Source organism: Anser anser (genome assembly GCF_964211835.1).
Source record: "Anser anser genome assembly, chromosome: 27".
NCBI lineage: Eukaryota > Metazoa > Chordata > Aves > Anseriformes > Anatidae > Anser > Anser anser.
The window spans coordinates 5,098,594-5,114,708 of record NC_139748.1 but is presented as its reverse complement, the minus strand read 5'-3'; the positions used below and the strand labels follow the sequence as shown (position 1 = coordinate 5,114,708).

The window sequence follows — 16,115 nt, the reverse complement described above, 5'->3', positions numbered from 1 at the left end:
GCTTGTTTGTCTGGAGTTCCAAAAAAAAAAAAAAAATCAGTCCTTTTATGTTTGCTGAAAAATAAGTTTACAAAACCTGCCACGGGTACTACGGTAGATCAAAGACAGAATCTAGCAGCTTGTGAACTCCACGCTCTTTTAAGATTTGGTTACCCTGACGATGTCCCACAAACACTGCTGGTTTTGTTTCAAGCTCTTAGCACCATTTTTGATCTCTTGCAACCCCACATTGTCTTTGGTCACTCCTTTTGGCAGCTTGGTTCCCAGTTCACCAGTCCAGGACACTGTTTGCCTTAACCTGCTGGTGGGATCATTCCCAGGTGCCCATGACGTCTCCGGCACATTTTAACTGCACCATCGTGAGCTGCTGGGACAATTTGTGCTGTGTGAAGCCAAGCACGTGCCCAAGTCTTTCTGGAAATAAAGCTGGAGCGGGTTAAGGTCCCTGCTGCGCATCACCCACTGACCTTGCTTAGGAGGCTGCAGGGCCCACAGTCTCACCGCCTTCCTCGCTTGCACGTCCCCAGCCCTGCAGCAGAGCGTGGAGCATCCCACTGCTGGTGCGACACTAGATGGCGTGGGGACCCACAGCACATGCCCGAGCTCCTGGAGCTGCTTTGCCTTCTTCCCCCTGCTAGAAAAGGAGTCTTGAAGTGAAAACTTTTTGTCTCCTTCCTTCCTAGGTGCTGCTGAATGGACGGTGAGGCTGCAGCAATGAAAGGGAATGAAGAGCTGAAGCCAGCCTGTGGTGCACAGCCCGAGCGGTAGCTCTGCTGCTCGGGGATGTGAATGAGTTTGGACTCTGCCCTGAAAGGGAAGAGTGTCTCACTGAGACAGCAAGGCATCCCGCTGCCCGTGCTGGGGAGGGGACAGGCCTGGACCTCACTCCCTCCTTACAGAGGGTTAGGTACTTCACGAGTCTGATCTCCTCCTCCAGCCCCTTCTGGAGCAAGCAGCCCCAGAGCAAAGAGCAGACCTGAGGTTTGCAGCAGTAGACCCCACATTTTAGGATGCAGAGGGCTGAGGCTGTGAGTCAGCTTTTAATTCACACACTCATCTCTGGAGTAAAGAAGCAGGGGTATGTGAGCCTCTGAAACCTGACAACCCCTGATGCACAGCCAGGGGAAGTCAGCTGGAGAGGCCAACTCTGTCCAGGTCTGCTGGAGGCTGACATCTGCAGCACCAAGTGCTGTGCATTAGACACTTCCTCTGAGTCATCTGGCAGAGGTTTCCCAACCCCGAGGGGAAGGACGCAGCCCTGAGCTGTGGCTGCAGCAGCTCAGGGGTAGGAGTGTAACTGTCAACAAGGCCTCAGGGAGCCCTGTGGAAGATCCACGGCTGCCATGACCAACTGCTCTGGGTGACACCAGTGTGCTCACGTCTCTGTCCTCTTGGCAATGTGCATCATGGCATCTGGTGGTGCCCCACTCAGTGATATGGCCGGACCCTGCTAACTCTGAGCCGCACGTTCCTGTCTGTGGGCCCTGAATGCCCAGCTAACACCAGTCACCTACCTGTTCCTAATGTCCCCGAGTGACGAGGTGACCTGTGGTGCTCTGAGCCCTTGGATGGGCCATGCCTGCCAGGTCACCTGTGCTCGGCTTGTCCTTGCTTGGTCAGGGCCTGGGTTCCCACACGAAGCGTTGTCACCCAGCGTGGCAGCGCGGCTACTCTGAGGCATCCTGTTCCTCTGGGACAGAAATTAGGTGCCTCTGCCCTGCGCACAGGACATGAGCAGCATTTTCCCCTCGTGATCCTCGTCCCCTCCCTGCATTTCAGGTCTTGCTTCAGGACCAGGAATTTCTTACCCACAGCTCAGGGCAAAGGATACAATGCCAAAGTTTTCTAGGTCCAAAGGAAGCACCTCCCTCTGCTCCCCTCCCGCTCCTCCCTTCCTCTCGGCTCTGTCCCGTGCAGCTGTGCCCAGGCTCTGAGCCTGCTGCAGACAGGCTGCCTGCCTCGGGCACTGTGGTTTAGAAGAGAACGAGCAGAAAGGGACCCTCGAGCCCCAAAGATCTGTAGGTGGTCTCTTTCTTTTTCAAGTAGAAAAAGGCCAGCCCATGCTAGATAAATTAAATAGGAGCATTTGCTGCAGGCAGCAGCAAAACCGCTCTCTTCCCCGGTGTCCCCTCCTAGAGCCTCCTGGAGGCTCCTGGCTTTTGCTGGCCTCCGAGTCCAGGTGAGCTCCAATGGGCTGAATCTTCTCGAAGATATTCAGGTGCGGAATGCAGTCAGGGAAGAGCAGTGAAGCTGTGAAGGGGCTGGGAAACAAGAGCTGTGAGGAGCAGCTGAGGGACCGGGGGTGTTCAGGCTGGAGAGGAGGAGGCTGAGGGCAGAGCCCACCTGAAAGGAGGCTGCAGAGAGGGGGTCCGGTCTCTGTTCTCGGGTCACACGAGGCAACGGCCTCAGGTGCACCAGGGCAGGGTTAGCTTGGACGTCGGGAAGAATTTCCTCACACAGAGGGGGGTCAGGCGTCGGAACCGGCTGCCAGGGAGGTGGGGGAGTCCCCGTGCCGGGAGGTATTTAAGAGATGTGTGGACGTGGCACTGAGGGACGTGGGTTAGTGATGGGACTCGGTAGGGTTTGGTGACAGTGGGCTGCGTGGGGTGACAGGGGGACGTGTGGGGCGACAGCAGGGCTGTGTGGGGCAACAGTGGGGCTGTGTGGGGTGACAGGGGGCTGTGTGGGGTGACAGCGGGGCTGTGTGGGATTACAGGGGGATGTGTGGGGTGACAGTGGGGCTGTGTGGGGTTAAAAGGGGATGCATGGGATGACAGGGGGCTCTGTGGGGTGACAGGGAGACACGTGGGGTGACAGGGGGATATGTGAGGTGACAGGGAGATGTGCGGGGTGACGGGGGGACACGTATGATGACAGGGTGCTGCACGGGGTGACAGGGGGCTGCGTGGGGTGACAGGGGGACACGTGAAGTGACAGGGGGACACGTATGGCGACAGGGAGACGCGCGGGGGGCCGGCGGGCCGCTGAGGCGGGCCCTCAGGCATGGCGGCGGGGCCGGGCCGGGCCGTGCCCTCCCGCGCGGCCCCGCGGGGCGGGCGGCCGCCGTGACATCAGGCCGGGCCGGGCCGAGCCGGGCCGGCGCCGAGCGCCAAGCGCCGCCTTCCCCCGCCGCCAACAAAAGCCCCCGAGCGGCCTCGGGCTGCACAGCGCCGCGCCCGCCGCCTCCCGACCCGACCCGGCCCGACCCGACCCGCCCGGCCCCGCTGCAGGTAGGTGCGGGGGGCGCCGCGGGACCACCCCCCCCAGCCTCCTGCGGGCCGGGTGGGGAAGGGAGGGCACGGGCAGGGCACGCGTGGGGGGGGAGGACGGCCCCGGCGGGCACAACGCCTGGCCCCGGGGCTCGGGAGCCGCCCCAGGCGGGCCGTGATGCCGGGGGGCTCCCTCCTGGCCCAAAGCTATGCTACCGCCTCGTCTGTCAGCATGGGGAGCCCTGGGGGGCCAGGTTCCCTCCTGCAGCCCCCCCCGATCCCCTCCTGCAGCCCCCCCGATCCCCTCCTCCCCTGCACACCCCTGTATTAAGGGATCCCCAGCGCTCAGGAGCTGGCTGGATGCTCTCGGGCACGGTTTCAGATCCTCGGAGCTGGCAGCGGGGCCAGCGCGTAGGAGAGGGCGTTAATTAGCGCCTGGCAGACGCGGCGGGTGCTGCCAAGTGGTGCTGCTCGCCGGGGAAGCCGGAGCTCAGCAGCAGCTGCTTCAAAGTCCCCGAGCACCTCTCGAGGATGGGGATGGGATGCAGGGAGCGAGACACGGCGATAGGTGGGAGATCGGCGAGGCCTCCGCACCTCCAGGTTTCGGTGGCGAGGCTGGAAAGGGGCTCGCTCTTGCTGGGATCAGCCGTGGCCCTGGGCAGGACGCGCTGCCCAGCACACGTGGCCCAGCGCTTGCTGCTGCTGGGGCGTTGAGGGACAGCGCAGGCAGCACGGTCCCTTCCCTGTGCTGGCGGTTTGGGGCGTGCTGTCCGGGCAGCCTCCATCTCCTCCGTCTGCCGGGCTCCTGAGCTCCTCTCCCCTCTGCCGGGAGGCAGCGCAGCGTGCCGAGGAGGTGACCGATGGGGCAGAAAGGTTTGCGAAAGCTCAGGTGGGCTCGGTCGGATTAGGGGCTGTGATTCCTGCAGAAGTCAGTAGCTTTTCTTAGCCTATCTGAAAATGCTTTTGGCGTTTGTTCTAGGTGAAATCGGGATTTTCTTTGACAAATCAGTTTAATGTCCAGTTGTGATAGGAAGCCTACAGGTTTGCAGGCACAGCCTGGGAGCCGTGTGAGCAGCAGGCAGGAGCACGCAGCCCCGCAGGCGCGTTGCAGTCGCGGTGGGTGAGCGCTCACAAATACCCATGTATGGCAGCAGGCTCAGCACCCTGCTGGCCTGGCGCTGGCCCCATCCCTGCACAGCAAACCTGCAGACCTGCCTTGTAACAGCAGCAGAAGCAGTGCCGAGCATCCTGCTCTGGGTACTGGTGGCGTTGGGTACACCCACCTTGTGTGAGGGTCTCTTTCTACCTCGGACCCCCCGACCCTTCCCATCCAGGCAAAGCCCCCAGAGATGTCTGACCCTATACGGCTGCTGCCGCGGGGTCGGTTCACTGGTTTCTGTGCTGTGATCTCAGTGTTTTGCTGCATCCCAGTGCTCGCAGTCCTCAGGACCCCCTTCTCCTCTTGCTCACCAGTTCAACACCACTGTGTGGTGAATGATACTCATTTGTCCTCACTTACACCGTTGGCAGCCCAAGTCTCCTCACGTCACTGCTGATGACATGGGGGTACGGGGGACGTTTCCAGCTGCATCTTGTAGGGCCGTTTCCACTTGTGCCCGGGTGATGTGAAAGCTGCTTCATGCACGATGCCGTTTGTTAGGGGCAGAGGCCCCACGGGCCCCAGTGCAGGTCCCTGATGCTCCATCCTGGTGATTTCCCTCCTGGAGCTGCGTGCGTCGCCGTGAGCTGACTCCTTTCTGCTCTGCCCGGGCTCTGTCCAGGTGCCTCCCGCTTCAGATAAACGCTCGTGTCACAGCCGTGCCAGCTGCTCTCTAACTGGAAGGCAGTAATCGCACCCCAGGGCTTGGGGCTCCAGCTGTGCTTTCCTCCCTTTGTCCTGTCCCTTTGGCAGGCCACGCAATAATCCTGCACCAACTGCTGTGAGTATCATCCAGAGTGAATTTTGTGCAGCACCGGTGCTTTCCTGCCATCCCCTCTTATTAATGCTCCTTGCGAAAAAAATAACCTTTTACATAGGCCAGCTTGGGTCTCCTGGTCCTTAGTGATCTCCTCTGAGCACAAAGCGAGTACTCCGTGACGAATCGCTGCAGGGTCTTTTCAGCAGAACAGCTGGGCCTGTACTTGGGGAAGGTTCTCCAGCTGTTGCAGGAGCACAAACGATTGCGCCGACGTCCCGGTGGCTGCAGGTGGGGTTCACTGGAGGGTGCAAGGCGAGAACCCGCGCTGCTGTGAGCGCCCCGTAGCCGTGATGCTGCCTGCACGCTGCGGTGGGTGCTGCGTTCGCTCCAACAGTTAAAACCCAGGCAGGTAAAACTGTGGGTGCCAGCTCTGGGGCACGTGGCGTGAGCACGGCGGTCTCTCCAGCCCCTGGAAGCAGAGGGCGTCAGTCTGTTGTTCCTCCAGCTGCTGGCGTCACCTGCATCCTGCTCTCCCTTAAAGCCCAGGTTTAGCGGCATCCCAAAGCACTGGGGCGTGCTGGTTCTGTACTGGGTTGTGCCTGGTTCTTTAGCGTAGCCTGGGCTGCCTCCTGACTTGGTGTGCCACAGGCTCGTCTGGAAGGCGGGTGAGGCTGTAACTTGCTCTGAGCAGGTGAACCGTGCTGCTCCAGGGCCAGACACCAGGCACTGGAATTACAGTTAATCTCCAAAACACGTCAGACTCGCGGTTCTTCACTTCCAAGCCATACGGCTGTTGGTAGCACGGCCGTCTCTTAGTTTTTAGGGCCCCTTGCCTCGCTCAGAGCAGACGACGTTCCGGCCGCAGCGCTGAGCCACGGCTGGCGCAGAGGATGCCGTCTGTAGGGCGCCGGTTGGGATTCCCTCGGTGCTGGGGGACGCGAGGAGCTGCAGGAGGGAGGGAAATAATCGTGGGTTTGGCTGCCCTGGGTCTCACGCGTGCCCGTGCTCAGCGAGGCCTTTGGCTGCGGGACGCTCCCCTTGTGTTCCTCATTTGGAGTGGGCCCGATGGTGATTTGGAGAAGTGCGACTGCGGTCACTGAGTGTTACAAGCGTGGCGATCAGCCTCATGGCTCAGAGCACGCTGAGGAATGTGGAAATGATTGCAAAGCCCCCGAGATCCCTTCAAGCAGCCGTTAAGGGGGGAGCTGGGGTGACGGCTCTGCCCGGATGGCCGGCGTGAGGATTTTGCTTGTGCATCTGACGCAGCTGGTGCAGGCTCCGTGAGCTGGGTGCTTCGCAGGGCTTGGGAAGCATCCCTATATTGCTATTTTTCCTGCCAACCGAACCCTAGCATAAGCTGCTTTTCTGTCTCTCTTGCAGCCTGCCGGGCTGTCAGCATGTGCCCTGCGTGTCGTGGACCGAGAGGGAATTCCCTGTGACTTAGAGCTTCTGCCGAGCTCTCTCTGCGCCCTGCTGTGGCCGTCACAAGCTCGTGTGTCCCCAGGGCAAGCTGGTTCCCTACAGATCCGTCCTGTCTGGGGACCATTTATGGAGCTTTTCCGGGGCTGCCTCTGTGCTGCTGGGTGCTTTCCGGCGGGGTTCCCCTGCCCTGGTCGCAGTCAAGTTGCTTACACAAAGCGTCACCTCTAATCTTCCCGCGGCAGATGCGGAAAATAAGCAGCACGAGGGCCTGATCTGCTCCGGGGGCAGATGTCAGGGCTGGACCTGGGAGCAGCCTCTGTGCCCCGCGGCTCAGAAAAGGGCGTCCTCGCTTTGGGTAGACAAAGCTTCTTCCTTTGCTGCTGCTGGAAGGGAAAAAAATAAATAAATAGGGGCTCCAAAGGCCCCAGCGGTGGGACCTGGTGGCTGTCCTGCTTGGGAAGGGGCAGGAGAGCCACAACCACGTGCCACAGCCAGCGGCGTGCTGTTCCCGAGGGGTCTGGCGTGGGGCAGGAGGGGCTGGTGGCAGCTCCGCTGCCCCGGGCTGGGGGGGGCTGCCCGGGCTGCTTCTGCCCCCCGGGGAAGCTCCCGAACCTGGTCCTGCCAGGACAGGAGGAAATCACGAAATAAGGCGCTTTCCAGAGAAACGGTTCGTGCCCTTTTAAGGCAATGCAAAGGCCGGGACTGGGATGATCTGTCCGAAAGGGAGGGATTTGGCACTGCCGCGCGCTGGTAGGAAACCCAGCTCACAACAGGCTTCCTGCCTCCGTGTCTCACCCAAACAGCTCCTGACCCAGCACCCTGCCTCTGGTGCTGCCCGTGGGGGGGTGGCACCCGGCTCGGGGGGCGTGCAGTGCAAGTGCTGCTTGGTTTGGGGACCTCGCCCCCCCTTTCCAGGAGCTGGGGAAGGGGAAGGCGGCTCCCGCTGCCCGTTCCCACGTGGAAGCAGGATGGAGGATTATAGAGGTGTTGACGGGGAGAGGTCCCTGGAGACCTCCCGAGCTCCAGCTTGTGCCCATGGACCCTTCCTGTACCACGGGGCACCACCAAAAATCGTTTGGTTCTGTTGTCTTTGTAATTACCTGGGGTTGCCATTAGATCCTCCTCAGCCTCCTCTCGGCCACGCTCAACCAGCCGGCCTCCCTCGGCACCTCCTAGCAGGACTTTGTTGATTTTGAGTGTCCTGAGGTTTCTGGTGGCCTGGTCTTCAAAAACACCGAGGCTGGGTTGGAGACCAGCCACCTGTGTTAACCTCTCCTCGTATTTCGGGGTTATCTGCAGATTTTATCTGCAAATCTGCAGATAAAGGGGCCCTTTGATCACGCGTCACCAGAGACATTTCAGGAAAGAGGAGGGAGAAGCAGAAGCATTTATATCCTGCCCAGGAGCTGCATGGCAGTGCTCAGGTGTTTGTCCTGTGCCCCTCGGGCTGCCCATTTCCCAGCCTTCGCTCTGTTCCTGCAGTCCTGGAGCAGATTGAGGTCCCCGTACAGGGAGGAGGTGTGAGCGGCCGGCCGGTCATGCACAGGGTATGGAGGCTGTGGGGGACACGGTGCCAGAGCCCCCAGCGTCTGGTGGCATCACCACGTGCCCCTGTGAGCCTCCATCATCATCCTCTTCCTCCCTTGCCCTTGCACGAAAGGAGCCGTGAGCTCCCGCAGCTTCCCGGACGGGGCCGTTCCTGCTGGCTGGCAGCACCCGTCGTCCCTGGGTGCCCCTGTGCTGCTGGGTGCCGTAGCGGTGGGTCCCCTGGGTGTCCCGGGTTCTGCTAATTCCGCTAATTAGCAGCTCTGTGAACCGATGCAACCAGCAAACGTTTTCTGCCCCTGCTTTCTCCGCAGAATGCCGAACTGGGGTGGAGGGAAGAAGTGTGGCGTGTGCCAGAAGGCGGTGTACTTCGCCGAGGAGGTGCAGTGCGAAGGCAGCAGCTTCCACAAGTCCTGCTTCCTGTGCAGTGAGTACCAGCCCTTCCCTCGGCCCTCCTGCCCCGCTCACCCCCCGCTCCCGTCCTGTTCACAAGCCGCGTAAGCGCTCCTTAGGCTTCCTCCACGAGCAGCTGGGCTGTGGGAGCTGTGGCAGGCGTCTGCTCTCCTCCGCACTGGGAAGTCAGTTCTGCTGGAGGAGCAGCCCGGAACACCAGGGGCCATCCGAGCTGTCAGGGCTGGCCTTAGCCGGCATCCACACCCAGACACGCTCGGTCCCTGCCCCAGGGAAAGGCGAGGCTGAGTCCTCGGGGCGCCTCCGGACGTTTGGGGTTGGAGCACGAGACGGGGCCTCTGCACGCAGTGGTGGCAGAAGGGGGCACGACCCGTGCGCTGCTCTGGGACGGTGCTAACTGTGACCCTCTGTGTGGCTTTGCCGCATTGCAAAGGTGGTTGGGCACTGGGAGGTGATGTGGGACCTGCCCCTGTGTCCAGTGTCCCAGTGGGAAGAAGATGTGGTCCTTCTGCTGGTGGAAAGCCTGCTGCGAAGTGCTGAGGCGTCCCCAGCAGCCTGCCTGCCGAGCTGCTGTTGCAGAGGGTGTCCCTGTCAGACGCTGGGACCCAAGTGACGCCTCCAGGGAAGGGCAGAGGAACGGGGTCTGGCTGGGGACTGACTGCAGGGGGCCCTCCCTCGGTGTGCTCTGCAGGAACCTGCCAGCACCCTCGTGCAGGTCCTGCAGGTCCTGGACACTCACGTCTCCCTTCGGAGATAGCAGGGCAGCGGTGCGGGGACTGGTGAGCAGCGTCACATCGCTGAGAGCAGCTCCTTAAACCCAGGACAGCCACGCTGCAGGTCCCAGCCCAACGTCCTTTGAACAACAAGACTGCCACTGTCCTCAGCCTGCGTGTAACCAGCTTTCCCCCGCCCTGAAGGCTGTCCCTGAACAGAACTACTGCTTCTCATGCGCTAACAGGAGTGTGCACACTGTGTGCGGCTGCTGGTGGCCCGTCAACACGTTGCACCCGTCGCAGAGCAGCAGCGGTGGGGGTGCGCCTCAGAGCTGCCCGTTCAGCAGGGCCCCGCGGAGGTTTCACGTCGTCTCAGCCCTGTTCCCAGGTGCCTCCCATTGCAGCAGGGAGCACAGACGGGATCTTTCCCATGTGGGCAGCGAGGGGAAGGTGTGTGAACAGGCACGCGGCTAGAGCTGCTCTCCGTAGGCCAGTTGCAGCGGGGAAATAGCAGCGTCCTCGGGGGACTGGGCTGCGCCGTGCTCCCGTGTCCACCTGGCGTGGGTCTGCTTGGCCTGCGGACGGATGGATGCGGGCGTGGGACAGCAGCTCCCTGCGCAGCGCGGGGGGCGGCCAGCGTGAGCGGGAGCCCTCCTGCCTGGCAGTGCCCGGGCTGAAAAGCTCGCTTTGGCTCAAGGGGACGAGAAAGGGAGTTTGCCGAGCGGCTCTCCCTGGCCGGGCAGGAGCGGTGGCAGGTTGTGCTGGCTCCCTGCAGCAGGAAGTCCTTTCTTCCGCAGCCCCAGATAAGGAGGGTGGGGAACGTTTCCCTTGTTTGCCCCCGCCGCTGGCTTTTACCGTCTGAAACAATGCTGGTGGGGGACCTCGGAGCGCCCTCCAGTCTGAGGACTGAGGTCTCCCGGCTCTGCATCCGTCCTTCCCCATGGCCCTTTCTGCACAGAGGGGCGGTGCTGGGGGGTGCTTGCACCACGCCAGCACCCAGAGCACGGGGCTGGCACCGGGAGCCAAGACATCAGGCACGAGGCATTGCTCCGAGAAGGGAACACACGGAAACAAGCCACCAGGGAGAGGTCTGGAGGCGACTGCAGCCCGGGCTGCTGCCCCTGTGCTCTGCCCGTACCCCAGCAGCTCTGCCTTGCCTGCTCCAGCCCCGTGCCGCGGGCCGCGGGCGATGCCGAGCTGCTCCCCGCTCCGCCTCCCTTCCCAGCCTCTTCCCCAGCGCTGCGCTTGGGCCCCACCGGGGAATTCGAAGCCGTTATCTTTAGGGCAGAAAAACAAATACTCGGGCCTGATTTGCCAAGAAAATAATCAGAAGGGAGCCAAACCTACCACAGTGCATTAAAACAGGAGATGGGCTCCGGGAGTGAGTGCTGATTGACTGCATGGCGTGGGTCCAAGCGAGTCAACACAACGAGGCAGAAGTGTAACGTAAGGGGCCGCCGGCCTCAGCTCGTGTACGGCTGCTTTGTGGGGCAGCTCAGCTGCTCCTAGAAAAACAAAGGGTCCTTAAGGCGATGAGTGCAGTGCACTGGAATCTCTGCAATGCAGAAAATGGGGAGCTGGGGCTGATTTCTAGGAAGCAGATGGGGAGGAATTTCTGTGTTGCCTGGCAAAGCGTGGCTGGTTCAGACGCGGGGCAGCGGAAGAGAAAGCCAGATGCTGTGGTTCGCTGCCACCCCTAGCACAAAGCCTTTAAACCTGCCGGTGTCAGTCCCCAGATTCCAGTCCTGCAGGGTCTGTGCGAGCACGGAGTTGCCCCCGATGAGCTCCGGGGTCCCGCGGTGACACCCCACATGCCCACCACCGTTCGGCAGCCACAGGACCCGTTCACCGGAGCCACGGGGATGCGCGCTGCCTGCAGTGCTGGGCGAGCCCGCAGCCAGCAGGAGACCCTGCCAGACCCTCCTTAGATGGCAAGACACGTCTCCCTGTCCACCTCCTGCTCCCTTTCCACCTCCTTTTCCCATCAGCAGCGTGCGGGGCTGCCGGTGGCCACGGAAGAGAAGCACCATATTTAGTAACGGGGCCGCTGCCTCTCGCCCTGTATTTAGTGCACTAGCGGAGCGCCGTGCTCTGTTTGCATTCCTGCGATATTGGTAAAGGCCAAGAAACTTTCCTGCTGGTGGGGAGGGAAACGGGCTGCTGGGAGCGTTGACATTTAAGGCATGTAAGCAGGATGGAGAGAGCTGTGTCACAGCTGTAACAGGATCTGTTTTGGGGCTGGCTGCCAGTGCCGTGGACTCTGCCTTGGGCGTCTTGCTCTGTATGGGGCAGGTAAACACCGGAGATCGCTGCGAGCCTGTTTGGTTGCTGCTCTCCTTCCGTTGCAGCTTGCCGGGCGGTGAGTGCCAGGAAGGGCTTGGAAGCCAACGTGGAGGCTGAGATCAGGGCTGGGACAGGAGTCAGGAAAACCTAAAAGTCGGGCGAGGAGCCTGTGTGGTCTGAGCCCAGCACCAGGCTCAGGCTCTGGATGGGCTCAGCCGGGTCCCCAAGCCTCCCTGCCGTCCCCTTGTGTCCCGTCTTACATCCCACACTGATGCCCAAAGCCTGAATGCCTCAGGTGTGCTGAGCGTGCCCCTGCACACCCTGGTCATGTCACAGACCGGGGTGACTCGTGTTGGCACGGACACCTCCCTCCCCTCGTGGTCTCAGGGTATGGGGAGGCAACCGCACACCGTAGCGTGGAGTGCCAAAAAGACTTGGCGTGCAGCAGCGTAACGGCTGCAGGCCTGCTTTTAAACACGAGGGAAAATCTATTTGCCTGAAAAGCTTTCAGCCAGGTGCCTGTCGCTGCGTCCTTGCAGCGGACGAGGAGCGTGGCGGAGCTGCAGCACCGAGACCCCTGGGCTTGGGAACCTGCCTGGGGTCTGTGGGGAAATCTGCCCCGTCCTGGCTGATGGTGGCTCCCGTTTCCTCCACCGCTTCCCCCCGGGATGCCGGCACCAGCGGGGTTAACAGAGCTATTGCCTTATTTATTATCAGCCTTGTAGCTTTGATGGTTGCTTCCTTTTAAAGCCAGACAATGTTCTTGTTGTGATCCTTATCTCCAGCTGTTTTGCATGCGCTCCCTTTGAACAATGATCTCGTCTAGGGTTTCCTGCTCCTTGAAAGCCGAGCCGTGCTATGCCTTGTGAGGACTTGTTTTCTCCAGCTAATTAGGGAGATCTGGGTGCACGGCTAATGGCTGGGCCCTCCCCTCTCTTCCAGTGGTCTGCAAGAAGAACTTGGACAGCACCACTGTTGCCGTGCATGGAGAGGAGATCTACTGCAAGTCCTGCTATGGCAAGAAGTACGGCCCCAAGGGCTATGGATACGGGATGGGAGCAGGGACCCTGAGCACTGACAAGGGCGAGTCTCTGGGAATCAAATACGAAGAGTGAGTTGAAGCCTTGTTTTGAAACCGTTGTGGGCACACGTCTTTTTCCCCTCACATCTGTCCAGCCGTGGTGCTTGGCTACGGAGCCCAGCAAACCCCGCTGAATGACTGGCAGACCCTAAACTGGAGAGTGCTGGGGCCACCTTGCTCCCCGGGGACACCTGCCCCCTGCAGCCTTCCTCCTTCACCCTGGGGTGAAATCAGCCTGGGGCAAGCTGAGAGCCCCAAGCTCTGAGCCCCCAGCTGGGCCCTGCGCCCAGGGAGGAGGGAGAAGCCCGGTATAACCCAGCTCCTGGTAGCATCGAGGTGCTGAGGAATCGGCCCCTGCCCTGTCCCATGGTCTCCCTGTGGGGGAAGTGGACTCGGGTGTGTTTCTGGATGGGTCATCCCTGCTGGCCAAAGAAATAATGTCCTGGAGGACCAGCAGGGCAGGGAGAGCTGCCCGCCAGTTTCAGGGAGCTTCCCGAGTCCTGGGCATGCCACGCAGCTGGCGGGAGGCCCACGTCTGCTCCCATCTTCTCAGCGGGATGAGGGCTTGACGGGACACGTCCCCACAGCCCGAGCGTGCTGCCCATCCCCTCCTAGCACCCAGCCGTGGGGCTGAAGTTTCCACGGGGCTCAACACCACCCTGCCAGGCCCCCCAAAACTGGGTTGGGGTTTGCCTTCCCGCAGCCCTTCCCTCCTCCTCCCTGCTCCTGTGGCCCTGATAACGCTCTCCCTCCCCTCTGCAGGGGCCAGTCCCACCGACCCACCAACCCCAACGCCTCCAGAATGGCCCAGAAAGTCGGCGGGTCTGACGGGTGCCCTCGCTGCGGCCAGGCGGTGTACGCGGCCGAGAAGGTGATCGGAGCTGGAAAGGTAAGAAGCGGGGTGGAGCAGAATGGGCACGCACGTGGCACGGGCGGCTGTGTGGCAGGGAGACCCGCGCGGGTCCCGCTGGAAGCCTAAAGGAGGGCGTGTGGCACCTCTGGGAACCAGGTTCTCCAGGCTGCCTCACTCCTCCAAGCCTGTGGGTGGGAGAGAAATACGATTTATAAAACGTAGTCAGTGCTGCACGGCGGAGGTCGCGGTGGACGTCCCTGCTGCTGGATGGGTTTGGAGGATGAGCAGTGGTGTGATCGTGGCCACTGCCACCGCTGACTGGTCAAACGCATCGTCCAGCGGGTCTTCTCCACCCTCTGCTGCTGGCTGGGATGCCGCAGCCCAAATCTGGGGCAGGGAGCAAATTCCCGAGGTCATTGCTGCTCCCGGGGCAGGGGGAGGTGGGTGGAGGTGTGGAGCCCACCGGGTCAGCTCGGGTCGATGCAGGACACCCCCCGGCAGCCCTGGTGCTCACCATACCCAGATCATTGCTTCGCTGGAATCCTCCGTGTCCCCAGCCGCGTGGCATCGTTGTGCCACGGCTGGCGGTGCAGGGGTTGTGATGGATGTGTTGTGGGTCAGCCCAGGGTTGGAAAGCAAAGGTATCCTTAAAACGATGACCCGGGCTTTAGGCCTCCTGCTGTTGTCGATGTTTACAGGGACCCAAATCTGGCAAAGCGATTGTGCTCAAGCAGACCTCAGAGGATTCCAGGGCATGTATTTCATGTGCTAATGTTTGCTGGATGACTCCATCAGCTACCTCCTCCCCCGGCCCTAATTTCACATTTTCTTCCAAAAAAGGTTTCATGTTTTCCAAACTGTTTATTTAAATTCCTCCGTGAGCGGCTCTGGCTACTCCGCGGGCTGCTCGGAGGCTGTGAGCTCATTTATCCCTGGAGGACTGGCAGGGCCGTGGGGGAGTTTTATTTTTAAACGCTGGCTGATTTCTGCGTTGTTGATATCTGTTTGCTGCCTTCCTTGGAGCTGAAGTTGTGCAGGGGCAGGTGTCCCCCCCAGGCTAAGGTGCAGCAGCAGTGGTGGATCCCAGGTCACTAAGCTGGGGCATTTATCCTTGTGTTTTAGAGAGTGTGACCCCCAAAGAGGGGGTGATTGCTCCTTACCTACTGCCTTAAGTGACTGCTGCAGGTGGGGTGAAGTCTCTCTAACAGGGCTCAGTGACCCCGTCAGATGTTTCCCCTCTGTATCCTCCCCCTGGGGCTGGGGGGTTTCGCTGTGCATGAAGGCAGGGAGGACAGCTCTTCCACAGAAGGGCTTTCATCCTCTCCAGACCTCTTTGCTCATGGCTTTGGGTCAGAACCAGGGCCTCCAAAGGGACCCGCTTGGTAGCCAAAGCGTTGCTGCCCCGTCCCTGGCTACCGTCTGACCGTGCTCTGCTCCTGTCCCGCAGTCCTGGCACAAGTCCTGCTTCCGCTGCGCCAAGTGTGGCAAGAGCCTGGAGTCCACCACCCTGGCAGACAAAGACGGGGAGATCTACTGCAAAGGTGCGTGCCGCCTTCCCTGCCCCTCGCAGCCACCATGAGAGGGGTCCTGGGCCTCAGGTCCCCTCAGGTCGGGGGCAGCTTGTCCTGGATGCTGGCGGTGGAGGCACGGGGTCAAGCCCCTGTGCTGGGAACTGGGATGGGAGCGAGGGCTGGGGAGGTGGTGACCCCCACAGCTGATTTGGGGGCTGGCTGCGGGGCCGGGGGGCCTCTCTGTTTGCCCAGCAGATAGGGCAAAGCCTGATCTGTTTCAGCAGTGCCTGCTTCGGGAGAAGGATCTGGTTGTGTGCCCATGTTCCCCTCTTGCTGCTGCCCTTACCTTGTTCTTTCTTCCCTCTCTCTGCAGGTTGCTATGCCAAGAACTTCGGGCCCAAAGGCTTTGGCTTCGGGCAGGGGGCTGGGGCGCTCATCCACTCGCAGTGAGGCACCAGGAGCCGGGCTCTGCTCGCCTTGAGCCCCTCCAGACCGGCCTGGGCTTCCCGGCCCTCCCCGCACCGCAGTGAGCACCCTCACCCTCATCCAACCCCGCCCGCTGCTTCGCAGCACCAGTGCCTTCCCCCTGCCCTGGCCCAGCGCCCCCCGAAGCTGTGGGACCCCCACCGCCACCCCGGGTCCCGGCGGCACGGCCGCAGCTGGGGAGACAGCTCGCACCCACCTGCAGCGAGGCCCCCGCGCCCAAAACGTTCCGCTCCGTCGCCCGTCCCGCCAGGATGTGCCACGCTGCGCTGTGTCACCGAGCAAGGAATAAACATCAAAGCTGACCCAAGCCTGGCCTTGCCTGAGAGGTTATTCCCCCCCCGACTGACCAGGATGGAGCGGGAGGACGGGAAATGTTGGTGATCAGGGCTTGCAGTTAAAGCAGGAGCGGGGGAGCAGCTCGCTGGAACTCGACATGGCCCAGCTGGGCTCTGCTGGCCGGGCTCTCCCTCTGCTCCCTCCCTGCGTGGCCATTTCCAAAGTGCTGCCTGCTTCCAGCAGGCCCACGGCAGAACTTGGGTGCGCGGTGGTGCTGCCACGCGTGCGCACCGAATCGACGCCCCTGTCCGGGCTGTTACGTGGCGCTCCTCCAAACAGGCGTGCCCAGCAGTGCTGAATAATTAAGAACTTTTCACCTACTCCTGAGGTTTTCTTTTCTTTGCAG

At 61.4% G+C, this 16,115-nt stretch overlaps 1 protein-coding gene across 1 annotated transcript; it reads left to right on the top strand.

The window, feature by feature from the left end:
• The first annotated feature begins 3,075 nt into the window (after positions 1–3,075).
• On the top strand, positions 3,076–15,740 carry CSRP1 (cysteine and glycine rich protein 1). Its single transcript, XM_083812971.1, has 6 exons — positions 3,076–3,230; positions 8,410–8,522; positions 12,445–12,613; positions 13,346–13,472; positions 14,884–14,977; positions 15,321–15,740. The coding sequence occupies exons 2-6, from the start codon at positions 8,411–8,413 to the stop codon at positions 15,395–15,397; spliced, it is 579 nt and encodes a 192-aa protein (XP_083669097.1). The 5' UTR covers positions 3,076–3,230; position 8,410; the 3' UTR covers positions 15,398–15,740.
• Positions 15,741–16,115: the final 375 nt, after the last annotated feature.